The sequence below is a fragment of the Dendropsophus ebraccatus genome, chromosome 1 (assembly GCF_027789765.1).
Source record: "Dendropsophus ebraccatus isolate aDenEbr1 chromosome 1, aDenEbr1.pat, whole genome shotgun sequence".
NCBI classification, from domain to species: Eukaryota; Metazoa; Chordata; class Amphibia; order Anura; family Hylidae; genus Dendropsophus; species Dendropsophus ebraccatus.
Window position 1 is genome coordinate 216,266,217 of NC_091454.1, and position 26,550 is coordinate 216,292,766.

The 26,550-nt window shown below is 44.5% G+C and overlaps 1 protein-coding gene across 1 annotated transcript in view; it reads right to left on the reverse strand.

The window, feature by feature from the left end:
• LOC138769640 (complement C3-like) overlaps positions 1 to 26,550 on the reverse strand; it is a 71,088-nt gene that overhangs the window by 37,360 nt on the left and 7,178 nt on the right. Inside the window, exons 3-16 of the mRNA XM_069948242.1 lie at positions 26,461 to 26,531; positions 25,063 to 25,154; positions 24,886 to 24,968; positions 22,974 to 23,061; positions 21,749 to 21,851; positions 20,743 to 20,863; positions 18,405 to 18,520; positions 15,698 to 15,844; positions 15,144 to 15,350; positions 12,096 to 12,299; positions 8,054 to 8,215; positions 7,055 to 7,184; positions 5,972 to 6,019; positions 649 to 751 (exon numbers count right to left, since the gene is read on the reverse strand). Of these exons, the coding sequence (XP_069804343.1) occupies positions 649 to 751; positions 5,972 to 6,019; positions 7,055 to 7,184; positions 8,054 to 8,215; positions 12,096 to 12,299; positions 15,144 to 15,350; positions 15,698 to 15,844; positions 18,405 to 18,520; positions 20,743 to 20,863; positions 21,749 to 21,851; positions 22,974 to 23,061; positions 24,886 to 24,968; positions 25,063 to 25,154; positions 26,461 to 26,531 (1,675 nt within the window). The remainder of the gene's footprint in view (positions 1 to 648; positions 752 to 5,971; positions 6,020 to 7,054; positions 7,185 to 8,053; positions 8,216 to 12,095; positions 12,300 to 15,143; positions 15,351 to 15,697; positions 15,845 to 18,404; positions 18,521 to 20,742; positions 20,864 to 21,748; positions 21,852 to 22,973; positions 23,062 to 24,885; positions 24,969 to 25,062; positions 25,155 to 26,460; positions 26,532 to 26,550) is intronic.

Sequence of the window (26,550 nt, forward strand, 5' to 3'; positions counted from 1 at the left end):
ATATTCGATCTCATTATAGTCTATGGGGAAAAAAATTTGCGGCACTTGGAAATCCAAATTCGACCACTTGGAGGTCACCAAGTTCCCCATGAAACCTTCCAAGAATGCCATCTCGATCAAATCGTTTTCGCTCATCTCTAGTAGTCAGGGATTCAAGCCAAAGTCAGGGAACCAATAAGTCAGGATACCAAATCACAGGGCAGGAAGCAATTATAGGCACACTAACTATACGCCATAGCAGGCCTCAGGCAGAGGCTCAGAGGTGATTAGGGCAGACAGACAAGGACTAAGAAAGGAGGATAGAGCTGTCAATCACCAGCCAGGCAAGGAGTTAACTGTTAAGGTGCTGGTAGAATTCACCCCAGAAGATGAAGAGCGGTAACCAGAATGTGATCAGTTAGGCCAGGACAGAATCCCTCCATGTTCACACTAGGGATGATGGAGGTGAGCACAGACCAGAAAAAAAATGCAACCAAAATGTCATATCAATGGCAAAATGGTACTAATAAAACTCACCACAGCACAAGGAATGAGCTCCGGAGGCAGATTTTTTTTTTTCAGGTAGCAAACAAAATCCTGTCAGGATTTCATGCTTCCCGTGGGTTTTAATGTTTTGACCACAAACTTATTTGAGTATATTATACTCACCCTCTGTTATCTGGTCTTTCATTCATCATCACTATATTCCATAGCCAGCTCTCTGGAAAATCTGTTCTGGTTATTATATCTTCATCCTCAATATAATCAAAATCTGATAAAAAGAAAATAATAAAAACTTTCAAATACAAAAAGTGGTGTGGAGGAAAGATATGTCCTAGTCTAGAGCCTGGACCAAACTATTTGGTCTCTTTCAGCAAAACACGGAAACTTACATGTGGAAAACCAAAATTAGGTTGGGCCTAGCAATTTACCCCAACTCCCCCACCCCCCTCCGCCGTGAGGCTTTCTTGTACAGATAACATTTTCCATATGATATTTGCCATTATCTCTCTAGAAATATCTCTTGTTTGTCTTTTGTTCACCCCACCACCGACACTAGATATCACCACTTCTATTCTACCAGCCTTCATACTAGCCTTAAGTTTAATGAATTGTGTAGAAAATCTCTTCAAACAATATCCTTCACACATTTCTACAGTACCTCTAATTCACCAGGCCTGTAAAATTTTTTTGATGATGTTAACCACTTTTTGGAAATTGTTGACAAGTCTGTCTCTACTAAAACAAATGGAGAGTCCAGCAGCACCACAGGGATCTTGGTGTATATAGATGGGATACACGTTGAGGTACAGTAGTACTCACTACCTGAAGTTGTATGCAGAAATGGAGTATTCAACAGCATCCACAGGAGTTCCAATTTTCAAAAAAATGCAATGTTTCAACCTGAACATTTTTGATTAAGACCAGATCTGGTTGAAACGTTGCATTCTTCGGTATTTCAACATGGAATAAAGCCTTGAAATATGGAACTCCTGTAGATCTTGTTGAATTCTCCATTTTGGCAAGTCTGTCTCTACTGACTCTTATGTGTCCCTGTAATAGGAAACAAAAACAACTTAGCCTTCAGTAGTACTTCTACCTTACTACTCAACATTTTTACCCACTCGTGAAGGTCCCTTTGTTGTCACATAGACTGGTCTGTTTTTCTACTAGAGACCACAGGAGAGTCTGTGTTATATCCCACATACAGTACAGTAGAGAGGGATACCGCCTCACATCCACCCTGCTTTACTATGAATAAGGGACTATTTCTACCAAAGCCTGTAAAGCAATTCTTCTACCAAGTTATATAAAGTAAAGAGCTGTAAGTAAAGAGTAAAGAACATCATGCCCCCCCCCCAGGGCCGCCGATAGGGCAGTACAACTAGTACTGCCGTATGGGGCCCGGACCCTAAGGGACACGGGGGGGGGGGCCCGGCGGGTCCGCCGGCCGCCGCCCCCCGACCGCTACGCTAGGGGGGCCCGCACGGCCCCCCTTGCCACCTGCTTTTAAGCATCCCGAGAAGCTGCGGCCGCGCAGCTTCTCAGGATGCACTGATCGCTTTAATGTTCCGCCCGCACAGCGGGCGGAACATTAAAGCGATCAGAATACAGGAGAAGGACCTGTCAGCGTCCTCCTCCTGTATTCTCCCCCATAGGCTGCCGGCACTTCATACCAGCAGCCTATGGGAGGCCGGGCCGTGATCATGTGCCCCTCCGGCAGGCGTGATGATGTGACGTCATCACGTCTGCCGGAAGTCCCGTCCCTGCGGCTCGCAAGATGGAGCCCGAAGAGGAGGAGGAAGAGTTGCTGCCTGCACAGCGCGGATTAGGTGAGTAGGATGTTTGTTTTTTTTAGGGGCACCTCTGGGGGCGTTATTAGTGTATGGGGGCACCTCTGGGGGCGTTATTAGTGTCTGGGGGCACCTCTGGGGGCATTATTAGTATATGGGGGCACCTCTGGGGGCATTATTGGTATATGGGGGCACCTCTGGGGGCATTATTAGTATATGGGGGCACCTCTGGGGGCATTATTAGTGTATGGGGGCACCTCTGGGGGCATTATTAGTGTATGGGGGCACCTCTGGGGGCATTATTAGTATATGGGGGCACCTCTGGGGGCATTATTAGTGTATGGGCGCACCTCTGGGGGCATTATTAGTGTATGGGCGCACCTCTGGGGGCATTATTAGTATATGGGGGGCACCTCTGGGGGCATTATTAGTGTATGGGGGCACCTCTGGGAGCATTATTAGTGTATGGGGGCACCTCTGGGGGCATTATTAGTGTATGGGGGCACCTCTGGGGGCATTATTAGTTCATGGGGGCACCTCTGGGGGCATTATTAGTGTATGGGCGCACCTCTGGGGGCATTATTAGTTCATGGGGGGCACCTCTGGGGGCATTATTAGTGTATGGGGGCACCTCTGGGGGCATTATTAGTGTATGGGCGCACCTCTGGGGGCATTATTAGTATATGGGGGGCACCTCTGGGGGCATTATTAGTTCATGGGGGCACCTCTGGGGGCATTATTAACTCATGGGGGCATCTCTGGGGGCATTATTAGTGCATGGGGGTACCTCTGGAGGCATTATTAGTTCATGGGGGGCCACCTCTAGGGGCATTATTAGCTCATGGGGGCACAGCTGGGAATCCTACATACAGGGGGCACAGCAGGGGATCCTACATACAGGGGGCATCCCACACAGCGCAGTTACTATGGGAGCCTACAGGGGGGAGAAAGGAAAGGAAGTTGCTAGAAATGTGCGGAGCCTAAATTGTTTGTCTCGCAGGTTCTAAGGGGATGAAACGTATTTGGAAGGACTCATCATGGAGGTCTGGGCCGGATGGAGAGAAAAAGGGAAAGTGACGCCTCAGATCAAAGAAGACGTCACCTGTGAGTCCCTGTATGACACTTTTCTTATTTTGTAGAACATCATTTAGTAGGGGCGCCCCGAGGTGAAAGCTACTACATTATCTGTACTCAGAGATATCACTGTGTTATCTGTGGTGTTACATAGGACTGCAGGTGACAGCTACTACATTATCTGTACTCAGAGATATCACTGTGTTATCTGTGCTGTTACATAGGACTGCAGGTGACATCTACATTATCTGTACTCAGAGATATCACTGTGTTATCTGTGGTGTTACATAGGACTGCAGGTGACATCTACATTATCTGTACTCAGAGGGATATCACTGTGTTATCTGTGCTGTTACATAGGACTGCAGGTGACATCTACTACATGATCTATACTCAGAGATATCACTGTTATCTGTGCTGTTACATAGGACTGCAGGTGAAATCTACTACATTATCTGTACTCAGAGATACCACTGTGTTATGTGGTGTTACATAGGACTGCAGGTGATATCAGGTGATTTCTCCAGGTTGCAGAAGTTCAAACTTCATCGTGCCCTGGTGTGCTGGTGTCTGTATGTCTATATACATGTGTGCTGGTGTCTGTATACATGTGTGCTGGTGTCTGTATACATGTGTGCTGGTGTCTGTATACATGTGTGCTGGTGTCTGTGTGTGAGATTAATTCTAGAGAACTGGCTCATATATCCCATTTTCCCCAGTGGCTTAAAATGTAACCTCTGTTATACAGTTATAAAATTGTAGAAATTAAATGTGAACAAGGTGCAATTCAAATAGACACTTACTTGTATAGCTGCCTCTTGTGCTCTGTATACAGTGCATTATATTCACCCCTGCAACGTACAATTTATAGCGTGTCTACAAGCCCAGCGAGGCTCATTATGATGGAGACTAAAACTTATACAAGAGTGGGGTAGGGGTTCCCCTGTATTCAGAATGCTGTTGAGTGCTAGGCAATGCCCCGTCTGGGATTGAATTTCGAGGGTCTATGCAGAGCAGGATAAAGACCCCTCTGCTGCACAAAGGATCTCCTAGAAAGCGTTCTCACCGCCATGTATTCGCTATCACTGGCTTGGGTGAGCTAAACCTGGGGGGTTGTGATTTGTATAAGCTCACTAACATGGAACAGCCTCATTATATTAGCCTTATCAACATATTCTATGTTAGTGAGCATACCGGGGGGGGGGGGGATATTGGTGAACATATACAAATCAAACAGCCCCCCCAGACCCTCTAAATTCAATAACCCCAAAAGGGGCATTGCCTAGTACTCAACAGCATTCTGAATACAGGGGAACCCCTACCCCACTCTTGTATAAGTTTTAGTCTCCATCATAATGAGCCCCGCTGGGCTTGTAGACACGCTATAAATTGTACGTTGCAGGGGTGAATATAATGCACTGCATACAGAGCACAAGAGGCAGCTATACAAGTAAGTGTCTATTTGAATTGCACCTTGTTCACATTTAATTTCTACAATTTTATAACTGTATAACAGAGGTTACATTTTAAGCCACTGGGGAAAATGGGGAATATGAGCCAGTTCTCTAGAATTGATCTGAACCAAATTATACCTCCCAGCAAGGCGTGGGGCGAACACACATTTTTTTTTTTTAATTAATGTGGGGGGCCCAGACACTTTGGTTGTATGGGGCCCCGAAATTCCTGATGGCGGCCCTGCCCCCCCCCCCCCCCCACTTACCATCCATAAGACACATCACACAGGGTGTGCCCCAGGGGATAAAAACTAAAGGCCCTATTACTATATGGCAGCATGGTGGCTCAGTGGTTAGCACTGTAGCATTGCAGTACTGGGGTTCTGGGTTCAAATCCCACCAAGAGTAACATCTGCAAAGAGTTTGTATGTTCGCTCCGTGTTTGTGTGGGTTTCCTCCCACACCAAAAAAAAAACCATACAGATAGGTAAAGTGCTGCGGAATCTGTGTGCGCTATACAAATAAAAGCATTATTATTACACAAAGGGATTATCAGACATATTTGGACGATTATTAGCCTTTAACCAATAATCGCTTCATTTAATAAAAGGCACGATGTCGGCTGATTGTTGTCTTTCAATGACTTTAAACATGTTGAAAGACTAATGACTAGGATAGCAACGATCTGCTGACGTAACTCCGTGTAACAGGAGCGGCAGCAGCAGACCCCAGCTATCCTCTATGGGCTCCCGGATGATCTAAAGATTTAGAGAGCTGTCAGGGAACGGGGAGCAAGCGAGCACTGACCTGATAACATACAGTATGTAATAAGGGCTTTATAGCAGCTCAACCCTCCTATATAAATGATGTGACAACTAGGAAAGTGCCCCAGGGGATAAAGGACCCTCCTTGATATTCAATGTGACAAGTAAGAAAGTGCCCCAGGGGATAAAGAACCCTTCTATATAAATCATGTGACAACTAGGAAAGTGCCCCAGGGGATAAAGGACCCTCCTTGATAACCAATGTGACAAGTAAGAAAGTGTCCCAGGGATCCCACTTCTGCCAGCGATCCCATTTCTACTCCCATGTGACCAATCAGGATGACCATAAGAGTCCTCAGACGTACACTGACTATTAGCAAGTGACTATATATTGTACTAGTTTTACCTTCTGAGGAACGTCGTCTACGCTTCAGTTTCGGATGACATAAAGGCTCTGTGGCAAAAAAAAATATATGGAAAATGAAAAACCACCATATTAACCAGATGCTAATTTTTACCTCCTATGTAGTCCCCGGACATTCATGACCAAGAGGTCCTACCACTGTAACCTAATGTGCTTACTATAAAATCTATAGTATAGTTAGTATACCCTGAAGTTATATATATAGTAAAACCTCTATGAGACAACCAACAAAATGTTATTGTAAAATGGTGGCTTTTATGGGGTCAACCTGAAGATAGTCAACATATACTGTATGATCTGATCTAAATGGGCAGTCTTCATAAAGACTTTCTCGCTTCACAAAGTTCCTCAACTATCTTCTTAGGTCAAATGGCCTAACCAGTCAAAAGCTAGCCATATTACATAGGGTAACAGGCATGCAGAATAAAACATTTTGACTATATTTCATGATTGTTGGCCACTATTTAGCCAGTTATTTTAGTAAAAAGTTATTCAAGTTATTCTTTTTTGGGGGGACAATAGTTGGCCCTATCCATGGGCATGGCTATAGAGGCCCAGGCCCAGGAGCGTAAGGAAGCCATATAAAAAGATACTAGTGGTATAAATAGCATGTGGTAGGGTAGGGCTTTATTCTAGTAGGGTCCTAGAGCCTTTGACTGTAATCTGAAGTCTGATTGGTCAATGTGATTAAGTATTTATTTGCATGACCGCCATCATATAGGTGCATTACATTTTGTGCCACCATGATTCTATGTACTTGTATCTTTCATCTGAACAATATGTCTCCTGAACCCAAAAATACATGAACCCTCACCATGGCCATCATACTCTACATGGCAGAAGCTGCTACCACAGTCTAGCGGAGGTTACTTCTCTGAGAACAAAAGGATTGGGCATGTGTAATCCAATATGCCTGATCACTCTATTCTCCAACATCTGCCATCTGCGGCAAGTAAGAAGGCCACCATACATACTAAATGGTTGGTTGGTTTTACCGAATCTGCCAGATTGCCTGACTTGTATATAATAAGTATGGGCCAGCTTTAGTTTATTACAATTGATCACCTGATCTTTGAGGAGTTGTGATCTTGAAGTTCGTCTCTAGGGCAAGGCCGGCATCATAAAACACTCCTGGTGTGTCGGCGCCGCTCCCTGGTGTGCAGCCAATGTCATATTTTTCCACTGAGTCCCAGACCTTAAAGGAGAAGTTACTTTAAAGGGGTCATCCGGAGAAAATAAATTGTTTTTATATCAACTAGTGTCAGAAAGTTATACAGATTAGGAAATTGTTTCTATTAAAAAATAATCACACCTTTAATTACTTAGCTGCTGTATGTCCTGCAGGAAGTGGTGTATTCTTTCCAGTCTGACACAGTGCTCTCTGCTGCCACCTCTGTCCATGTCAGGAACTGTCCAGAGCAGTAGCAAATCCCCATAGAAAACCTCTCCTGCTCTGGACAGTTCCTGACATGGACAGAGGTGGCAGCAGAGAGCACTGTGTCAGACTGGAAACAAAATTAATGTTTCGGTGGATAAGACCTTCATCAGACTCATCAAATGTATATTCCGGTTCGCTTGAGGTAAGCGTCCATAAGTTGGTATAGCTGGCACGTCAGCGCTGGATGAAGCGCATGGCACCTAAGGCCGTTCCGGGCGGGTGTCCCTTGCTGGAACAGCACACACCTGGGAATATCCTAATAGCATTCTCACGTGCGGAGTACCTTCTTTCGAGTATTATTGGACCTTGCCCTTGTTCAGCACCATAGAATCAGGGTTACGTGGATCCACGGCACAGGGCACATCTTTAAGAATTAGAATTTTTGTGATTTTTTTGTGATTTTTTATTCATAGTATATACATATTGGGGGAGATTTATGAAACATGGTGTAAAGTAGAGCTGGCTCAGTTGCCCCTAGCAACCAATCAGATTCCTCGGAAAATATGGTGGAATTTGATTGGTTGCTAGGGGCAACTGAGCCAGCTCTACTTTCCATCATGCTTGATAAATCTCCCCCCATTATGAGTACACGATCCATCAGGTAAGATATTAATAATGTTGATCACCTTTTTCTGGGAAATCTTCAGTGTATCGTTGATCATATAAAGACCTTTATCCACGGCCACCAGTGCCACAGCCGCCATATGATCTGCTTGTAGCTTCAGCTTCATGAAGGCTCCAGGTTGCTGAACATGGTTGTCTCTTTCCTTTTCTCCTGTTATCTTCAGCTACATGACACAATCAATCGTCAATATATTGTATTCCATCACCAAACCCAGTCAGCTGGGGGGTTACCCTGACGTGTGTCCCATATGATGGATGGTGCCCAACAAGTCACACGTCAACTGCGATCCACTCCCCGGCCACTCGCTAATTCCAACAACATAGCCTCATAGACTTACATTGTCAGAATTGTCAGATCAGGGGATACGGCCAGGGATTGAATGGCACAGCTGCCGCGCTCTCCCCGGCTATATCTCCTGATCACAGCAGGTCTCAGCCTGGTGACATGTCAAAAGTTTATTTTAATGACATTGATTCTTTAAAGCCTTTTAAAGACTCTTTAAAGGGGTAGTCCACCAAAAAAAATTTTCTTTCAAATCAACTGGTGCCATAAAGTGCCAGAGATTTTTAATTCACTTCTATTAAAAAATCTTAAGTCTTCCAGTACTTAATAGCTGCTGTGTGTCCAGCAGGAAGTGGTGTTTTCTTTCCTGTCTGACCCCGTGCTCTCTGTTGCCTCCTCTGTCCATGTCAGGAACTGTCCAAAGCAGGAGCAAATCCCCATAGAAAACCTCTCCTGCTCTCCAGACTGGAAATAATACAACTTCCTGTTGGGCATACAGCAGCTGATAAGTACTGGAAGGCTTGAGATTTTTTAATAGAAGTAAATTACAAATCTCTGGCACTTCATGGTAGCAGTTGATATGAAAGAAAAAAAATTTTGGTGGACTACCCCTTTAAAGGCTTTTATTATGCCGCAGGTACTGTATGTGATCCATTCATTCTTTATGGAGCCTCCAGAAAGAGCACAGTGATGTACTTGGCTCTCTGACGGCTCCATAGAGAATAAACGGATTATATGCCGGACCCGCGGCTGTATTAAAAAAAAAAATGCCGGAGGCCGATCTGGAGATTGCTGGGGGGTATAGAAGTCATACTCCCCGCAATCTCCTCTTACTTGTCCTTTGGATAGGGGACAAGTTAGTTTAAGGTGGAAAATCTCTTTAAGTTTGTACAGTACTGAATCAAAAGAGGAGTCAAGGAATTATACGAGGAATTGGGACACATTGTCAACATTTTACCTTCAAAGTAAAGTATTTAAAGCGACCCTGTACCCACAATCTGCCCCCCCCCCCAAACCACTTGTACCTTCGGATAGCTGCTTTTAATCCAAGATCTGTCCTGGAGTCCGTTCGGCAGGGGATGCAGTTATTGTCATTAAAAAACGACTTTTAAACTTTAAGCCCGTGCCAAACGGGCGTATCTGTGCCCTAACTTTGCACCACCCCTCCGTCCTCCTCCCCAGCCTCCAGGCAGATTGCCTCCTATTCCCCACCTGTGTCAGCACGGCACATGGGCTGGATTGTTAATTAGCTGTGCAGTGCTCAGCATGGAGAAAATGTTCCAGTGGTATTCCTAATGATGAAGAGGGTGGGGAGGGGGGACGGAGGGGTGGTGCAAAGTTAGGGGCTGCAAGTTTAAAAGTAATTTTTTAGGACAATAACTGCATCCCCTGCTGAACGAACTGCAGGACAGATCTTGGATTAAAAGCAGCTATCTGACGGTGCAAGTGGTTTGGGGTGACAGATTGTGGGTACAGAGTCGTCTATCCCACCTACATTTACATAAATCTCCATTTCTTATATGGTTGGCTAGATTTTCTTTGACACCTTTTTGTGGTACAGATAATACATTGAAAAACTCTGTTTTTTTTTGGGGGGGGGGGGGGTGACAGGAGAAAAACAGGGCAGTCAAATATACAAAGCAAAAATCAGGAGATGCAAAGAAACAGAAGACACAAGCAGGCAGAGACTAATGGTGCGTTTACACAGACAGATTTATCTGACAGATCTTTGAAGCCAAAGCCAGGAATGGATTTGAGAAGAAGATAAATCTTAGTCTTTCCTTTATGGCCTTTTCCCTGTTTATAGTCTGTTCCTGGTTTTGGCTTTAAAAATCTGTCAGATAAATCTCTCTGTGTAATCGCACCCTAAGTCAATAACCAGCAAGGAGTACTCAGACTGGGTTTAGTTATACAGGAGGCCAGGATTCTGGTCCAGAAAATAATTGGACCATTCCCCTGATCTCCAAGCACAGACACCTGACAACAAAACACATCCACAGGCAGGAGGACATGTCAGTCACAGAAAGAACCAAAACACAGATTAACCATGACATGGCCGGACAGAACTCAGCAGGTGAAGTCGGGTGTGTCCATTAAATCAAGTGAGCAGACAAAACCAGTGTTCAGACTACTGCAAAACCAAACAAAGAAACAGAACAAATTCAAGAACATCATCGCCTTCTCCGCCACACAGCACAAGCCGAGGGATGCATCAAAATCCGTCAAGATACAGTACTGATACTGTATTTAGATTTTGCACAGCTGTGGAGACTCAAGGGTTATTGTTTCTTATGTGTCACCTGGATCTATACACCAATGAGAGTTCTTTCTTTGTCTCACCTATCATCTTTCTCTTTACATCTCTCACCCCCTCACAGCACACCTTATATGCGCTGTAGGAAGGAAGTCACATGGGTAGAGGGAGTATCCAGTTAGTTGTGGTCTAGACGTTGAGCAGAGCACATGTACATGCAAGACTAAGACACAATTTCCCTCACGCAACACCTCTAAACATTATGCACTGTTAAGTCACTACTAGAGAGGACCAGAAGGAACACAATACAGGGCAGTATCCGTAAAAAGGAAAAGGAACTGATCCGGATATTCCAAAGTTGCTAGAAGCATAGGCACTCTATCTCACAGCACATGTGTAAGCAGGGAACCCTCAGCAAACCGCTCTTCCCAGGTAACAAGGTCTGGGGCTTGTGTCACCCTCTAGGACGGGTCGCTCGACACTGGTGGGCAATAGGTGGTTCAAAGACCAAATAGTCAAAACACGGGCACAAGTATTTTCTCTTCTTTCAAGTACTCTACCTCTCTAAGTTCCGGCAGAGCACAGTACTACTATGGTTGAGACTCTCTCGACATCCTCCCCTCTACTCCTCTGAACTTTCTACCTCTTAGCACGGTTACATCTCTCAGTATTGATCTGCCTCTTCAAGTTTAAACGTATCATATCAAGGCAAAGCTGTATAACCTGCTTTCTATATCAAGTAAACTTTCAATTTATTATAACTGGATTCTGTGGTTCTTCACAACAAACACCTACACAGTAAGCATACCATCCTTGGGTTATCTCCCCTTTCTGTAGGTGGCAGTACCAATAGTCCGGGTGTGTCACTACTCAACTCCGAACCACCATGATAATTGCCTAAGGGACCCCCGAAACCGCCCGGCAGGATAGTGTCCACAGGGAAAAAGGTATAGCCAGCCCACTCAAATAAAAGCAGGTGTGCCAGCATACCTGTGTGCCTCTCCGGCACTGGCGTCAAGACAATATAATACCCGGCTGAGCTGTGCTTTGACCAGCCACCACAGGAGTGGTATCACGCTTAACCGCAAATGACCGGTCGTACTGCCTCCTAGGGGCGAGTCGCCACATTACCACTCCTGGCCACTGTGACCATTAGCCTCCAAAACACCAGAACCCATCAGCAGGCCCCAACATCAGTATCAGCACCCCGGGCCACGACAAAAGCATTGTGGAGCCAGTCTAAAGCTGGGTGACATAGCTACATGTCAGAAGCTTTGATAAGTGGAAGTTCAAATCTGGAGACCCCCATCCTTAGCACAGAATGCACAGAATCTCTGCTCCTCGCTCATTTAATTCCGCTCCATACTGCTCAATTACTAAGTTCTTCTGTAAATCTGTATACAACTTGCCGTCTCAGATGCTCTTGGATTTATCTAGAGGCACGGTGTCCAGCCAAAGCTTCATAATTAATAACAATTCTGGATATGTGTACAGGTAATTTCCTTACCGTCCCCATGCAGGTATCTGCCACACCAACCCATATAGAGTCGGCCACAATTTCCCGGCCTGCTCCGGATGTCACGGTATAGTATGCCAAGATGCGGAAGGATGGGAGAAATTCTTCTGTTATTGGCAGTGACATAGCGACAAGAGCCTGGTACCTCCCTTTCGCCTGGGTCCCCACTTTTATTATCCTGCCTTTATTCATTATCTATTGGGGAGAGAGAGAAACAAAACATCAATATCACAGAACAGAAGCTTAATCTAGGACATGGCTGAAAGCTGAGCTGTGATTGGCTGCTGTGGGCGGCGTACTGCATATTTTACACCATTTGATAAATCCCCCTCCGTGTTTGCAAGCGTCTATATTTGCCGCATTATTGCACTTAAAAACTATGGATTGACATGAGTTGTCTCCTTTTTGGTACACTATGGCTTATTGTGATTTGTGTTTGCATCAGGGCTAGTTCTACTGAACATTTTATTTACTTCTACTTTGCTTAGATCATGTGGGCTTATAATATATAAATTTACCCTTTCAAGACCATGGATCATTGTTTTGCCTTTAATGCCCAGATCGTTTTAGGACTTCAGCTTATGGGATCATAATGATCCTATAAGCTGAAGTCCCTAGCTCTGCCCCCTCTCCTCTGTCCCCTGCCACTGTTAGAAGCCAGTAACAGTGGCAGGGGAGAGAGGGGAGCAGGTAGAGCTCGCACCCCCCGGGCCAGCCTTACCTCCCTTCCTTCCCCACCGGCCTCCGTAGCCTGAGGCTTCCAGTGTCCATGGTTACTATTGGGGCTCTGCAATCACATTGCAGAGGGAGAATTCTCTATCTGGAGCCCTATAAATGCTGTGGTCGTGCCGACCGCAGTATCTATAGGGTTAACTGACAGTTGCAGTGGGACCTCGGCTATCACTGACAGCTGGGACCCGACGTCATCCTGTTTCATAAATTTACGTTGCTGCAGCATCGGGGAACAGGCTGCAGCTACGTTAATTTGCAGTGCAGCGGCGGAAGGGGGTTACGCTAAGGTGACCATTGCAATTTAGTTAGAGTGTTTTGCTAAAATGACCAATGACTGGGCTTATTTAGTATTGAGCAGAGATTCCAAACTGTTCTGACAGGCCACAACTTAGCCAATCACAGGCCGCCGGCGGTCCCGGCCTGTGATTGGCTGAGCGCTCCGTCAGCTGACCGGTCATTCAGAAGATAGAGCGCGCGGTACCCGGGGATGAAGACGGAGCGGAGGAGAAGCCCTGCAGCCAGGTAATGTATTCTGCTGCTGCTGCTTCTCGCCCGCCGCGCACCGCTATTCAACCGTAGCGATGCGCGGTGGGGGAACGATGATTTTAGGTCTGGCCCTAAATGAATGATCAGCCGATGACACGATCATCGGCTGATCGTTCTCTCTATTTCACCGAACGATAATCGGCCGAATCGGGCCAAATGGGCCCGATCCGGCTGATTATCGTTACTGTGGAATAGGGCCCTAACTCCCTGCAGCGGCAGAGGTTGAATGCAGCCCAAGGGAGTGCTGGAAAACATGGATTCAACCTATAGTTCAACCTATAGAACAGTTTGGAATCTCTGCTCAATACTAAATAAGCCCAGTCATTGGTCATTTTAGCAAAACACTCTAACTAAATTGCAATGGTCACCTTAGCGTAACCCCCTTCCGCCGCTGCACTGCAAATTAACGTAGCTGCAGCCTGTTCCCCGATGCTGCAGCAACGTAAATTTATGAAACAGGATGACGTCGGGTCCCAGCTGTCAGTGATAGCCGAGATAGCCAGGTAATGTATGATGCTGCAAGGGCTGCAAGGACATCGGTAACGATGTCCCTGCAGCCCCCGCTCAACGATCATCGGGCCGTGGAATAGGCCCAGTAAACGAGCGGCGATCTAGCAGATCGCCGCTCGTTTACATTGTTGATCGGGCCCTCCTCGGCCCGTGGAATAGGACCCTTAAGTGCTGAGTGTTCGGGTTTGAAAAACGTTGCCAAATGGGAACAGTTCAGCCTCTCCGCTCAACACTAATAGTGACCTCCAGTAAATAGCCAAAGGGACCTCCAGTAAATAGTATAAGGGACCTCCAGTAAATAGCCAAAGGGACCTCCAGTAAATAGTATAAGGGACCTCCAGTAAATAGCCAAAGGGACCTCCAGTAAATAGTATAAGGGACCTCCAGTAAATAGTATAAGGGACCTCCAGTAAATAGCCAAAGGGACCTCCAGTAAATAGTATAAGGGACCTCCAGTAAATAGTATAAGGGACCTCCAGTAAATATGTATATGTATCAGAACCACGGTACCCTGTTACTATCTCATTGTGGGGGAATTCATCAAGCTAAGATGCGTTGTCTGAAACAAAAATACCTTCCGTGATCATTCTTGGTGAAATTCTTAGGGTATGTTCACACTGAGGAATTTCAAGCTGAATCTGTGCTTAATTTTTTTGCATATTCCGCATGAAATTCTGCCTGTAAAATATGTACGGATCAATGACCCATTGTGTTGAATGGGATTTCCGCTCTGTTGTTCACACGGCGTAATTTATGCGCAGATTCCACTAGAGAAATCCTATAGGAGTCATTTGGGCTTTGACTTTCCACTTTCTGCTTTTTCAATTCCACTTGAATCCCACGCCTATTCAGCCAGAGCGGAAGAAGAGGAAATTTCAAGCAGGAAACTTTCCTCTTCAATTCCTCACCTATTCCTCAGTGTAAACTTACACTTACAGTGAAACTTAAAGGGGCTATCTAGCGTTAGAAAAACATGGCCTCTTTCTTCCAGAGACAGCCCATCTCTTGTCTCTAGTTTCGGTGGAGTTTTGCATTTCAGTTCCATTAAAATGAATGGAGCTTAATTGCAAACTACACCTGAACTGGAAACAAGAGTGGTGCTGCCTCTGGAAGAAAGTGGCCATGTTTTTCTAATGCTGGATAAACCCTTTAAATCTAATCCCATAATGTCATCTGATCATGTGCCTGTACTTTATAGACCATTCCTAATATTATAAATCCATATAATTAAAAGGAACTAAGTCCAGTTACCACATAGTTGAATTGATTAATCTGGTTTGCGACAGCGGGGTGACTGTTCCGGACAATGAAGTTGATAAATGCACTGTCTCCTGGTCTCACTTCTCCTCCTGTAACACTGAGATGTAAGTAATTGCCCCCAATGGGTCTGTATGCGGAGGCCACCATGGTGGCAGAAGCTTGTTGGTCCTTGGTTATTTTAGCATCTTGTGTAGACACCTAGAAGAAAAGAGGAAGAGATACAACATTTACTGTAGATGGTGGAAGTAATATAGTACTAATATGCTAATATACAATAGTCATAGTAGACAGTTATGGTTCATGCAATGTCTGCACTATTCATAATTCCATGACAAATCAGTTCTATAGAGTATCTAAAGAGCCTCTATGGTGGGCTCCTGATGTATGATAATGTCTAATGCCACATTGGCCATGAAAACCCTCCCGAACATAGGCTTGAATGGATCCTATATCACCAACGTCAACCCTACACACCCATTTATCTCCCATTCTTAGCTTTATTAGTCTACTCTGAAGACTGACATTTAAAAGAACAGAAGTATTACTGTTATCTGCAGCTGGCTTATGCCTGAGGGGGTATTCACGGCCAACTGAACGGTTCCATCTTCTTGAGTTGCTCTTCTAGCATTTCCAGGTTCTGCTAGAACAGGGACGCGATGAGCCGGACTCCCATCTGGATAAGTGACCAACACCTAAAATCAATAAAAACTAAGTTTACAGATATGCTTTACTCTCTCGAATGTTGGAGAAACAATGGTCAAAGTTACATAAAGGGAACCAATCACCATAAAAATGTCACTGAAACTGAAAATATAGGTGACATTTATCAAGACTGGCGTACAAGTAGAAAATATATGTTACAGGAGGAAGAAAAGCAAGGGGGACATGATGGAAACCTTTATACTTGTTACAGGAGGAAGAAGGGAAAGGGAGGACATGATGGAAACCTTTATATATGTTACAGGAGGAAGAAGGGAAACGGAGGACTGGATGGAAACCTTTATACATGTTACAGGAGGAAGAAGGGAAAGGGAGGACATGATGGAAACCTTTATATATGTTACAGGAGGAAGAAGGGAAAGGGAGGACATGATGGAAACCTTTATATATGTTACAGGAGGAAGAAGGGAAACGGAGGACTGGATGGAAACCTTTATACATGTTACAGGAGGAAGAAGGGAAAAGGAGGACATGATGGAAACCTTTATACATGTTACAGGAGGAAGAAGGGAAAGGGGGGACATGATGGAAACCTTTATATATGTTACAGGAGGAAGAAGGGAAAGGAGGGACATGATGGAAACCTTTATACATGTTACAGGAGGAAGAAGGGAAAGGGCGACAAGATGGAAACCTTTATATATGGTACAGGAGGAAGAAGGGGAAGGGAGGACATGATGGAAACCTTTATATATGTTACAGGAGGAAGAAGGGAAACGGAGGACTGGATGGAAACCTTTATACATGTTACAGGAGGAAGAAGGGAAAGGGGGACATGATGGAAACCTTTATACATGTTACAGGAGGAAGAAGGGAAAGGGCGACAAGATGGAAACCTTTATATATGGTACAGGAGGAAGAAGGGAAAGGGAGGACTGGATGGAAACCTTTATACATGTTACAGGAGGAAGAAGGGAAAGGGAGGACATGATGGAAACCTTTATACATGTTACAGGAGGAAGAAGGGAAAGGGGGGACATGATGGAAACCTTTATATATGTAACAGGAGGAAGAAGGGAAAGGGAGGACAAGATGGAAACCTTTATACATGTTACAGGAGGAAGAAGGGAAAGGGCGACAAGATGGAAACCTTTATATATGTTACAGGAGGAAGAAGGGAAAGGGCGACAAGATGGAAACCTTTATATATGTTACAGGAGGAAGAAGGGAAAGGAGGGATATGATGGAAACCTTTATATATGTTACAGGAGGAAGAAGGGAAAGGGGGACATGATGGAAACCTTTATAAATGTTACAGGAGGAAGAAGGGAAAGGGGGGACATGATGGAAAATTTTATATATGTTACAGGAGGAAGAAGGGAAAGGGAGGACATGATGGAAACCTTTATATATGTGACAGGAGGAAGAAGGGAAAGAGAGGACATGATGGAAACCTTTATATATGTTACAGGAGGAAGAAGGGAAAGGGAGGACATAAGGGAAACCTTTATATATGTTACAGGAGGAAGAAGGGAAAGAGAGGACATGATGGAAACCTATATATATGTTACAGGAGGAAGAAGGGAAAGGGAGGACATGATGGAAGCCTTTATATATGTTACAGGAGGAAGAAGGGAAAGGGAGGACATGATGGAAACCTTTATATATGTTACAGGAGGAAGAAGGGAAAGGGGCGACATAAAAGCTTTAAATATGTTACAGGACTAAACAAGGTTCAGGAGGGAGAAATTGAACAAAAGAACAAGGGACCACAATCTGAGGTGATTCTGGGAAAGATCAGAAACAACGTGATAAAATATTACTTTACAGATAGAGTAGTAGATGCTTGGATCAAACTTCCAGCAGATGTGGTTGTTAAATCTACAATAACTGAATGTAAACATGTCTGGGATAACCATACCTGTATATCTATCCTAACATAATAAGAAAGAGTATTATGTAAGGGTGGACTAGATGGGCCAGGGGGGCTTTTCCTGCCAACAATCTTCTCTCTAATAGAGGTCCATCAGGTACATTACTTTGGGTATTATACCTTAATAGATTGGTGCCGGTGTGGGGATAAGGGTGGCATCACCGCTCACTTTTTTTTTGGACCACCGCCCAGTTCCCATGCACAGTGCCGATCTATTACCAAGCACTGGCCTGCCCCGGAGCACTGTCCAGCCCCAGAGCCGGCCAGCCCACAGTGTGGCGATTTCCTATCCTCTCTAGGACGCTAGAAATCTAGTCAGTGATTGGCTAAGCGGGTTGTCACTGCTGAAATGAGTCTGTCTCACATACAGCAGACATATAGGGGACCCAAAGGCGTGACAGGAGGACCTACGGGGCAGCATGGCAAGTGAGAATATGCTGCTTATTTTTTCTGCAACCCCAGCAATATATATCAAAATATATGAATGCACAGAGTAGGCTTCAAGGTTTATATTTTTATTTATTTACCCAATCTTTTTTTTTTTTTTTTTTTTTTAATTGGAAGATTTGGAGCCAGATTTAACGAGCTATATAATAATAGAAGAGGATGATAAAAAACACAATATAAAATACAATCTAATATAAAATCAGAGCACTTACCATCAGATCGAACGGCATTCCAGGCTTGAAAAACTTGGATATTTTTGTGAAGAGAATTTTATATGGAGAAGTCACAATAGGAATATCATCCAGCACCGATTCCACCATATCACTGCCTGGTGGGGAAAAGGCCGTACAGTTTATCTATACATGTATATGAGTGTAAGGGGCCTATTCCACAGGAGCAATAATCGGCCGATTCGGCCGATTTTCGCTCCGTGGAATAGAGAGAACGATCAGCCGATGATTGTGTCATCGGCTGATCGTTCATTTAGATTCAGACCTAAAATCGTTGTTCTCCTCCAGCGCATCGCAACGGTTGAATAGCGGTGCGCAACGATTTCAGCAGAACCATACATTAACTGTCTGGGCTGCAGGTCTTTTTCTCCCGATCCCACGCGGCAGCATCGGCTTCGGAGCAGGGCTGTCTGAACTGACAGACCGCTAAGCCGCTTAGCGGTCTGTCAGTTCAGACTGTCTGGCTCCGAAGCCGATGCTGCCGCGGGGGACCGGGAGAAGAAGACCTGCAGCCTGGACAGTTAATGTCTGAAACAAGGGCTGCAAGGACATCGGTAACGATGTCCCTGCAGCCCTTGTTTCACGATCATCGGGGCCTTGGAATAGGCCCATTAAACGAGCAGATCGGTGCTCGTTTACGTCGTTGATCGAGTCCTGCTCGTCTGGTGGAATAGGACCCTAAGTCATGGTTAAGAACTTGTAAGTGGCTTATAATAACTTTCTCATCAGTTGTTCATGGTGAAGAACATTTATGCACTTAGGTGGTTCTAGGGTGCTTAAAGGGGTTGATTGGAAGGAGTTTCCTCCCTCTGCAGACGAGAGTGGATGGCTGTCAGCCGCCATCATCTGATGTGGGTGAAACCACACCTGGAGATGATGACCAATAGCTAAATAATGTTTTCTCTTTTTGTAATTCTAATATTACAGCAACAAAGTAGTGGTCCCAGCCTAAAGCCCTTGTAGGTACCAGGAAAAAGCAAGGAGGCCCTTGTAATACTTATCCTTTCTTTTTAATCCTCCCAGGACCAGAGAGATCACCAGGAATGGACACTTTGCTAGAGTTTCTACATGTGTAAACGTATTCACAACTGTGTTACGTATGGCATAAATTATATAGAGAATGGCTATACATAGTTAAAGATGCTATGCGCTTTATTCTAGAAACAGCATGGCTCTTGTTTCCCATTTGGGTGGGGTTTTGCAGTTACGCCTATTCACTTCAATGGAACTGAGTTACAAAACCACAAAGTTGGAGACAGGAGTTATACAATTTCTGGAAGAAAGTGGCCATGTTTTTCTAAGCCTGGATGTAAAAGATAGGGAGTGTGGACCCGCTTTGCTACTCAACCGGATTGGTCTCACCCACTAGGTCTTCACCCATCAGCCTGCTCCACAATGTGGAAACTGGACTTCTGCTGCTAGAGGGCCCCAGGTTGCTCCAAAAGTGTGATCCTAGTGCAAGAAACTGGGGAACAGGCCGACTATATGTGATCAGAAAGCCAGGTCATCAGCAGGACAGTCCGGGGATGAGACAGATATCGTAGTCAAACAGGCGAAGGATCAGGGAGGGCGGTTTTAGGGTTAGGTCAGGTAATCCTAGTCAACAACAGGAGAGGCAGGCAGTACAGACGAGAGTCAGGCAGAAATTGCAATCCGAAGAACAAGTGCGGGTACTCAGGGATACAGCATAAACAGCAGACAGATACGTTCGCTTGCAGCGCTAGACTCCAACGCTCAGGCAAGAAAATGGCAGGCAGGGCTGGGATTAATAGATACAGGTGACTGTGGATTGGCAGATGGCAGTAGCAGGTGGAGACAAGCTGCTTCTGTAAATCCAGAGCTACTGGCTGCCTGGGCACCCTAGTGGCCAGAGGTGTCACTGCAGCGGAAGGAGGAAGAAGATGCCGGAAGACACGAGCATACGCAGGACAAGAGTGGAGCACAGAAGTGGAACAGACAACATAGCGCAGTCACTGGTGAGTCTAGTTATACTGGATAACCCCTTTAATTTAGTAAGACTCTGTCACAGAATTGTAACCATATGACAACCAGTAACCATATGAAACAGGATCTGTACTTGGATCCTACATCATGGACAAAAAAAAAATAGAAAAAGACCAACAGGTACAAGGTGTTTACCATGACTTGCCTTCCACCTATGATTAGAGAATTAGTATAGTGACATGTCTGTTATATAACATATCTAGAAGGTCTGATAACCCAATCCATATAAAGTCCTATTGAGATCATGTTACAGGAACTTCACTGGATATCGTCTGTAGAAATGGCAGTGATATACTGTATGCTGTATCTCTCTTACCTGACTCAGTAATGACGGTAACAGACACAAATATTCTCCGTTCTAACATTTCTCTCTCATTTCTAAAATATTCCATTAAGTCTCGTCTTATCATAACAGCAAAACCTTTACCATCCGAGATCTAGAAAAGAGTCGAAAACCGCAGAAAGTCAACATTGTCTATGCAAGGACAGCCAACTTGTTAAAGGAGTACTATGACACCAGGTAAATATATAAACATGCTGGAGAAGTATATAGCATTGCTTCATGTGTCTGCCCCAGCTCTGAAACCCCCAACACCACCAAGTCTGCTGAGGCCTACTTCAAGATCCAGAATTCCTTGAAGTGTTTGCAAGAAGAACATGTTACATGCAGATTCCAGTATGATGCCTTTGAGAGCCTCTAAGTAGACTCCAGCACTTTCCAGAGCATGTGTAGCAAGTCACCATTGTTCTAGTCAACACTGCAAAGATCCAACTATGTTCTTTTTTTTCCATGTAGACCAGGGTTGGAGAAACTGCTTAAGGGCTCCCTGGCATTGCCTTCCTCTATTAGGCCTCCAGTTGGAGACGGTGCTAATCAACTTCCACGGTTGGTGATCGTGCTTCTGCATACATCCCTCTAATAATGTGATAGATATGAAGAATTGTCCTGTGAGTACAATTCTTCTCTTAAGAATGACAGCAAGCCAAACTCTGAAGATCCTCGTCAGTATAGTATAGTGTAATAGGACTTGTATCCATTTAAGTAGAGTTGTTTCCCATAACATCCAGGTTACGAATCCTACTCTCAAGCATATGAACTGTATCTACCTTGTGCTTTATGGGACTGTGTGTGTACTGGATTTTGTACAAGAACTGATCAGTGAAACTTGGGGTTGTTTCAAGGAATTTTAATGTCAGAAATCATTCACCCTGAGTGTGTGTGTGGTACACAGGGGAGGCGATCATTGCTACCCTGCCACATGATATCACACTACTGTTAGCCCTCATTACACCACATCCCCACATGCTCACTACATCATTACCTCTACTCTCCTCAGGGTATCTGTTAGACTTTTCTTCTTGTTGTCTCTCTTGACTCCAAAGAGCACAAAGGCCTTGCCAGTGACAGGTTTGCCGTTGAGATACCTGATGGGATAAAATATTACGGCATGTTACTACCAGTCACCTTACTAGATGTTACGGGTCCCAAAAAAAAACTTCCAAAGTGTTATTCTTTTCAAATATATTTACAATAAAGATTAACGCATTACAGGCCGTAGAGAATACAACATGAGAACATAGAAGTGAACGCGCTGGTATCAATGTGATAAGTCTCTGCTCATTTTCTCTAGAGATATTAAAGTGCTTAAAGGAGAAGTCCGGTGTCTGCTAAAAGCCAGCAGCCTGCAGGGATAGGGGGGGGGAATGGATTAAAAGTAGGCACTTACCTCTGCCCTGAGTCGTGCAGTCATCACAACTTGGGGGGAAAATGAGGTCTTGTGGCCGCTGGCACGGGAAGCGGTAAGTGCCTACTTGTAATCCATTTTCCCCCTCTCCCTGCCAGCTTTTAGCAAACGCCGGACTTCTCCTTTAAAGGGGTTATCCAGGATTAGCAAAAGCTACTTTCTTACAAAATCACAGCCACCCCTGTCCCCAGGTTGTTTCTTCAGTTCAGGTCCTTGTCGAAGAGGAGGATAAGAAGTGGACACTTGATTATTCATGGGACTTTTTCCTTATACAATTTCCTAGATTTTGCCAATGGATTCCAAATTGTTAGGAACTGGTGAGATCTAGGTTCCCAATAACCAATTTTCTGTCATTTAAATATCCGATCTATTTTACCAATCCAAGATTGGATGAAATGTTTGGAGGTAGTCTTCCCAGATGAAGCCAAGAGTAGCCTGCCTATAGCTAAAAGTGGTCTGTAGAGGGTCAGGGTCAATGAGTCAAATGACTCAAGTAGGAGAAGCAAGTATATCTCAGGGAAAAGGTTTTGGTTGTTGACTTTTCCTTTTATAATTTCAATTACTTCAGACTAGAAGGTATGACTAATGGGACAGTGTGGTAGATTCCAGTACCATGGCTGTATCTCCAGGAATTACTTGGGTAGGATTATTCATTTTGTTTAGTTTAGAGGGTGTGGTACACCATTTAGTCAGGACTATGATGCAGTTTCCTGAAGAAGGATGCAACTCGAGACTATTTGTGCGCCCCATAAATATTTCTAGAACTCATGTAAACTCATTGTGGCCAAACGCTTCTACTCACCGCGCCTCTATGTCCACCCTTAGTTCTTCATCCTTAATGTAGAAGAATTTCTTTGGTGTAGATATTTTTATCTCAAAGCTTGGTAGAGCTGAAATAAAACGTAAAACGATAGTTATCAGTACTATGAAACTCTGTAAAAGTGACCAGTCCTGCAGTACCTCATCTAACCACAAGGGCCCAGATGTATCAATCTACATGAGACACAAATGGGCCTTCCTTACCTACTTCAATCACAGTGTAGCTTTCAGGTTCACTTCTCTCACAAGCAGATTGATACATTATGGTGTGCTGTTCAGTGCAAATATGTTTAAGATGTCTTAGAACATGACCAGAGATTTAACAGGCCAAGCTAGAATACTGTATCTCCCCAAAGGGAAAGTTACCGGTCTGTAGAATGTAGATATTTTGCATACTATTCTTCCCAGAATTTCCAGTATGGCATAGATTACCCACAGCTTGTGGCACTCTCCTCCTTGTTCTCCTTGTTCTCTTTAGTCTTTCTTGGTTTGAAGGCTTAGGCCCTACACTCAGTCTTTGGACATCTCTTTATTTCTCTCCCCGACTCTCCCGTTTTCTCCCCGACTTTCCTGTTTCTCTCCCCAACTCTCCCGTTTCTCTCACACAACTCTAACGTTTCTTGCCCATGACTCACCCATCTCTCTCTCCGACTCTCCCATTTCTCTCCCCCTCTTTCTCTCTCTCCCTAAATACTGTGCATGTGTTTTCTGTTCACTCTACACAAGCCGACTGGCCAGCTGCAAGAGATTATGTTTAATCCCTTGCACCCACCCTTACACTGTACTGTGACATGTGCGGCCGCCATATCTACAAAGTTTTTTTTTTTAATCCGGCTTCGTTGCAAACCCAACCTTTTGCAAACTTCGTAACGAATCTCAGGTCGGGAAGTTTGGATCACTCATTTCTAATTATGAGGCAATGCCGAGTGATTGTAATAATTTATTGTGTGTTGTCTGTTCACCTGCCCTCACGTTCACCTGCCCTCTGCCTGCTTGCCTACTGCTCCTGCTTCACCTCGTCCGCTGTCACTAGCAACCAAGCCAGGGTTAGCGACCTGGGGGTCGCCTGCCGCAGCAAGCCCATCCCGCTCTGCTGAAAACCAGCGGCCCCTTAGACTCCGCTCCCTGGTGCGGTTTATGCCATTGCTGGTGACGGTCCAGTGGATCCATGACTCCAGTCATTACAATATGTATGGTTATGACAACAGATAGTTTATTAAGTTAATTTTATTCAAACAGCTGTCTATACTGTAGATAGTGACTTAGATTACTATAGATAGATTCCGGCTTGGCTCATGAAATATCCATTCATTGTGTTCTTGGCTCCTCAGAGGAGCCGTGCTTTGACTTGAAGGGAAGCTTCCTAAAAATGGTGGCACCAGAGAAATACTGTGCATGCGTTTCTTCCCAGAGTTCCAGTGGAACATGAAGGGTTTATAAGTGTCCACTTGCCTTCACTCCACAAGGAACAATGACCTATAGTCCCCTATGGATACACATGTTCACAGCTTAAGAAGTTTCCTTTGGGTCTTGAAAACACACCATTTTTCCTTATAATTTCTGAGTTGTGGCTTTTATCAACTGGTGAAGAGCAGCTACCAAGAGAATCCCTCGAGGACAGGGTGCAGCATTACATGGACAGCCAAGTCATTTTACTTTGTGAAATACTTATATCCCCCTGCGGGGGCACTGCAGGGGAACTGAACCCTTGCTGCTGGACTCTCTGCAGATCACAGATCACAGATCCCCGCTTGTGCTTGCTGCAGTGGAAACCAGTGGTTTATTTTGAGAAGAACTAACTTCAAGGAACTGACCAAAATAAAAAACCATGTGCACAGATCAGAGTACAGAAAACGATAACACAGAGGATCAGGTGATAAGTTGACAGTTCTTACCGTATTCCTTCACTTCAAATTGTGTGGTGTAATTATGTATCAAGTTGTCCTCAAACCTTACTGATATGGTCCATAGTCCCAAACTGCAAAATAGAGGGTAGAAAGCCAGGAATTATCCTAGTCCTCATCCTTCCCATGATAAATATATGATTCCTGGGGCTGCCTCCCCCCACTCACCTTACAAGATCGGGCAGTCTATGAGATAAGGAAATGATTCCGGTTTTGCTGTGGTGTACAGTTCTTTTCACCATATATATATTATCCGGACTCTGTGAGAAAAATCAAGTATCATAAGTAACCAGGTAATGATGGAGCTTAGGGATCTAGTAGGGGGGTAGTTAATAGTTATTGTATAGGGCACATTAATGGCCAAATTAATGATCATTGATGGCAATTAGTAAAAAAAAAAAAAAAACAACTCATCAGCTTATTGCATAATATAAGGAAAAGTGAATTTTTTTAATTAAAAGTTATACAAATCACCAATATACACTTATTACGGGAAATGCTTATAAAGTGCTTTTTTCCCTGCACTTACTACTGCATCAAGGCTTCACTTCCAGGATAACATGGTGATGTCACTTCCTGGATAACACTGTGATGTCACTTCCTGGATAACACGGTGATATCACTTCCTGGATAACATGGTGATGTCACTTCCTGGATAACATGGTGATGTCACGACCCGACTCCCAGAGCCGTGCGGGCTGTGGCTGTTGTATAGGATGATGGCAGGGGGATGCTCAGTGTCCCCCCAGTGCCCTGTGTCCCTCAGTGCCCCTCTGCCATCATCCTCTCCAGCAGCCACAGCCGCACAGCTCTGGGAGTTGGGTTGTGACATCACCATGTTATCCAGGAAGTGACATCACCATGTTATCCAGGAAGTGACACCCCCATGTTTATCGAAGAAGTAAAGTCTTGATGCAGTAGTAAGTGCAGGGAAAAAGCACTTTATAAGGATTTCCCATAATAAATGTATATTGGTGATTTGTATAACTTTTGGGGGGCAATACAATACTTTAATAAAAGTTTTCACCGGACTTCTCCTTTAAGGCCAAGAAATAATGAAAGTAGATGACTGAATGTTAGTGTTCTTTGGCCAACATTTAAGCACCATGAGCAACATTTGTGCTTTTAAACTTCTAGCCCTGTGTCAAATTGGTGTGGCCTAGAGTGTCTGTGCCCTAGACCTGCGATGCCTATCCCTCCCTCCTCCCCACTTCTTTATCATTGGGAATGCCCCAGGGCAGGATTTCTCCTAATCATCACCTGTCTGAACACTGCACATGTCTTGGATCATTAAGGCCCATGTGCAGTGTTAAGACAAGTGATGAATAGGAGAAATACTGCTTGGGAGCATTCCTAATGATGAGGAGGGTGGGGAGGAGACAATAACCTCATCATTTGCCCAACGGACCCCAGGACAGATCTTGGATTAAAATCAGCTATCTGACGGTACAAGCGGCTGGAGGAGTGGGGCAGATTGTGAGTACAGTCACTTTAATTTCTGATTGAACTAATGCGATCTTCTTACTGACTAATATCAACTTATATAGGAGAAGAACAAAGTCTTACCAGGAAATCAATCATCACCGGCTTGCTTGCTGGTTTTAGATTTGGGGTCATGGTAAAAATTCTGTAAACAACTTAATATAAAAGAAAAAA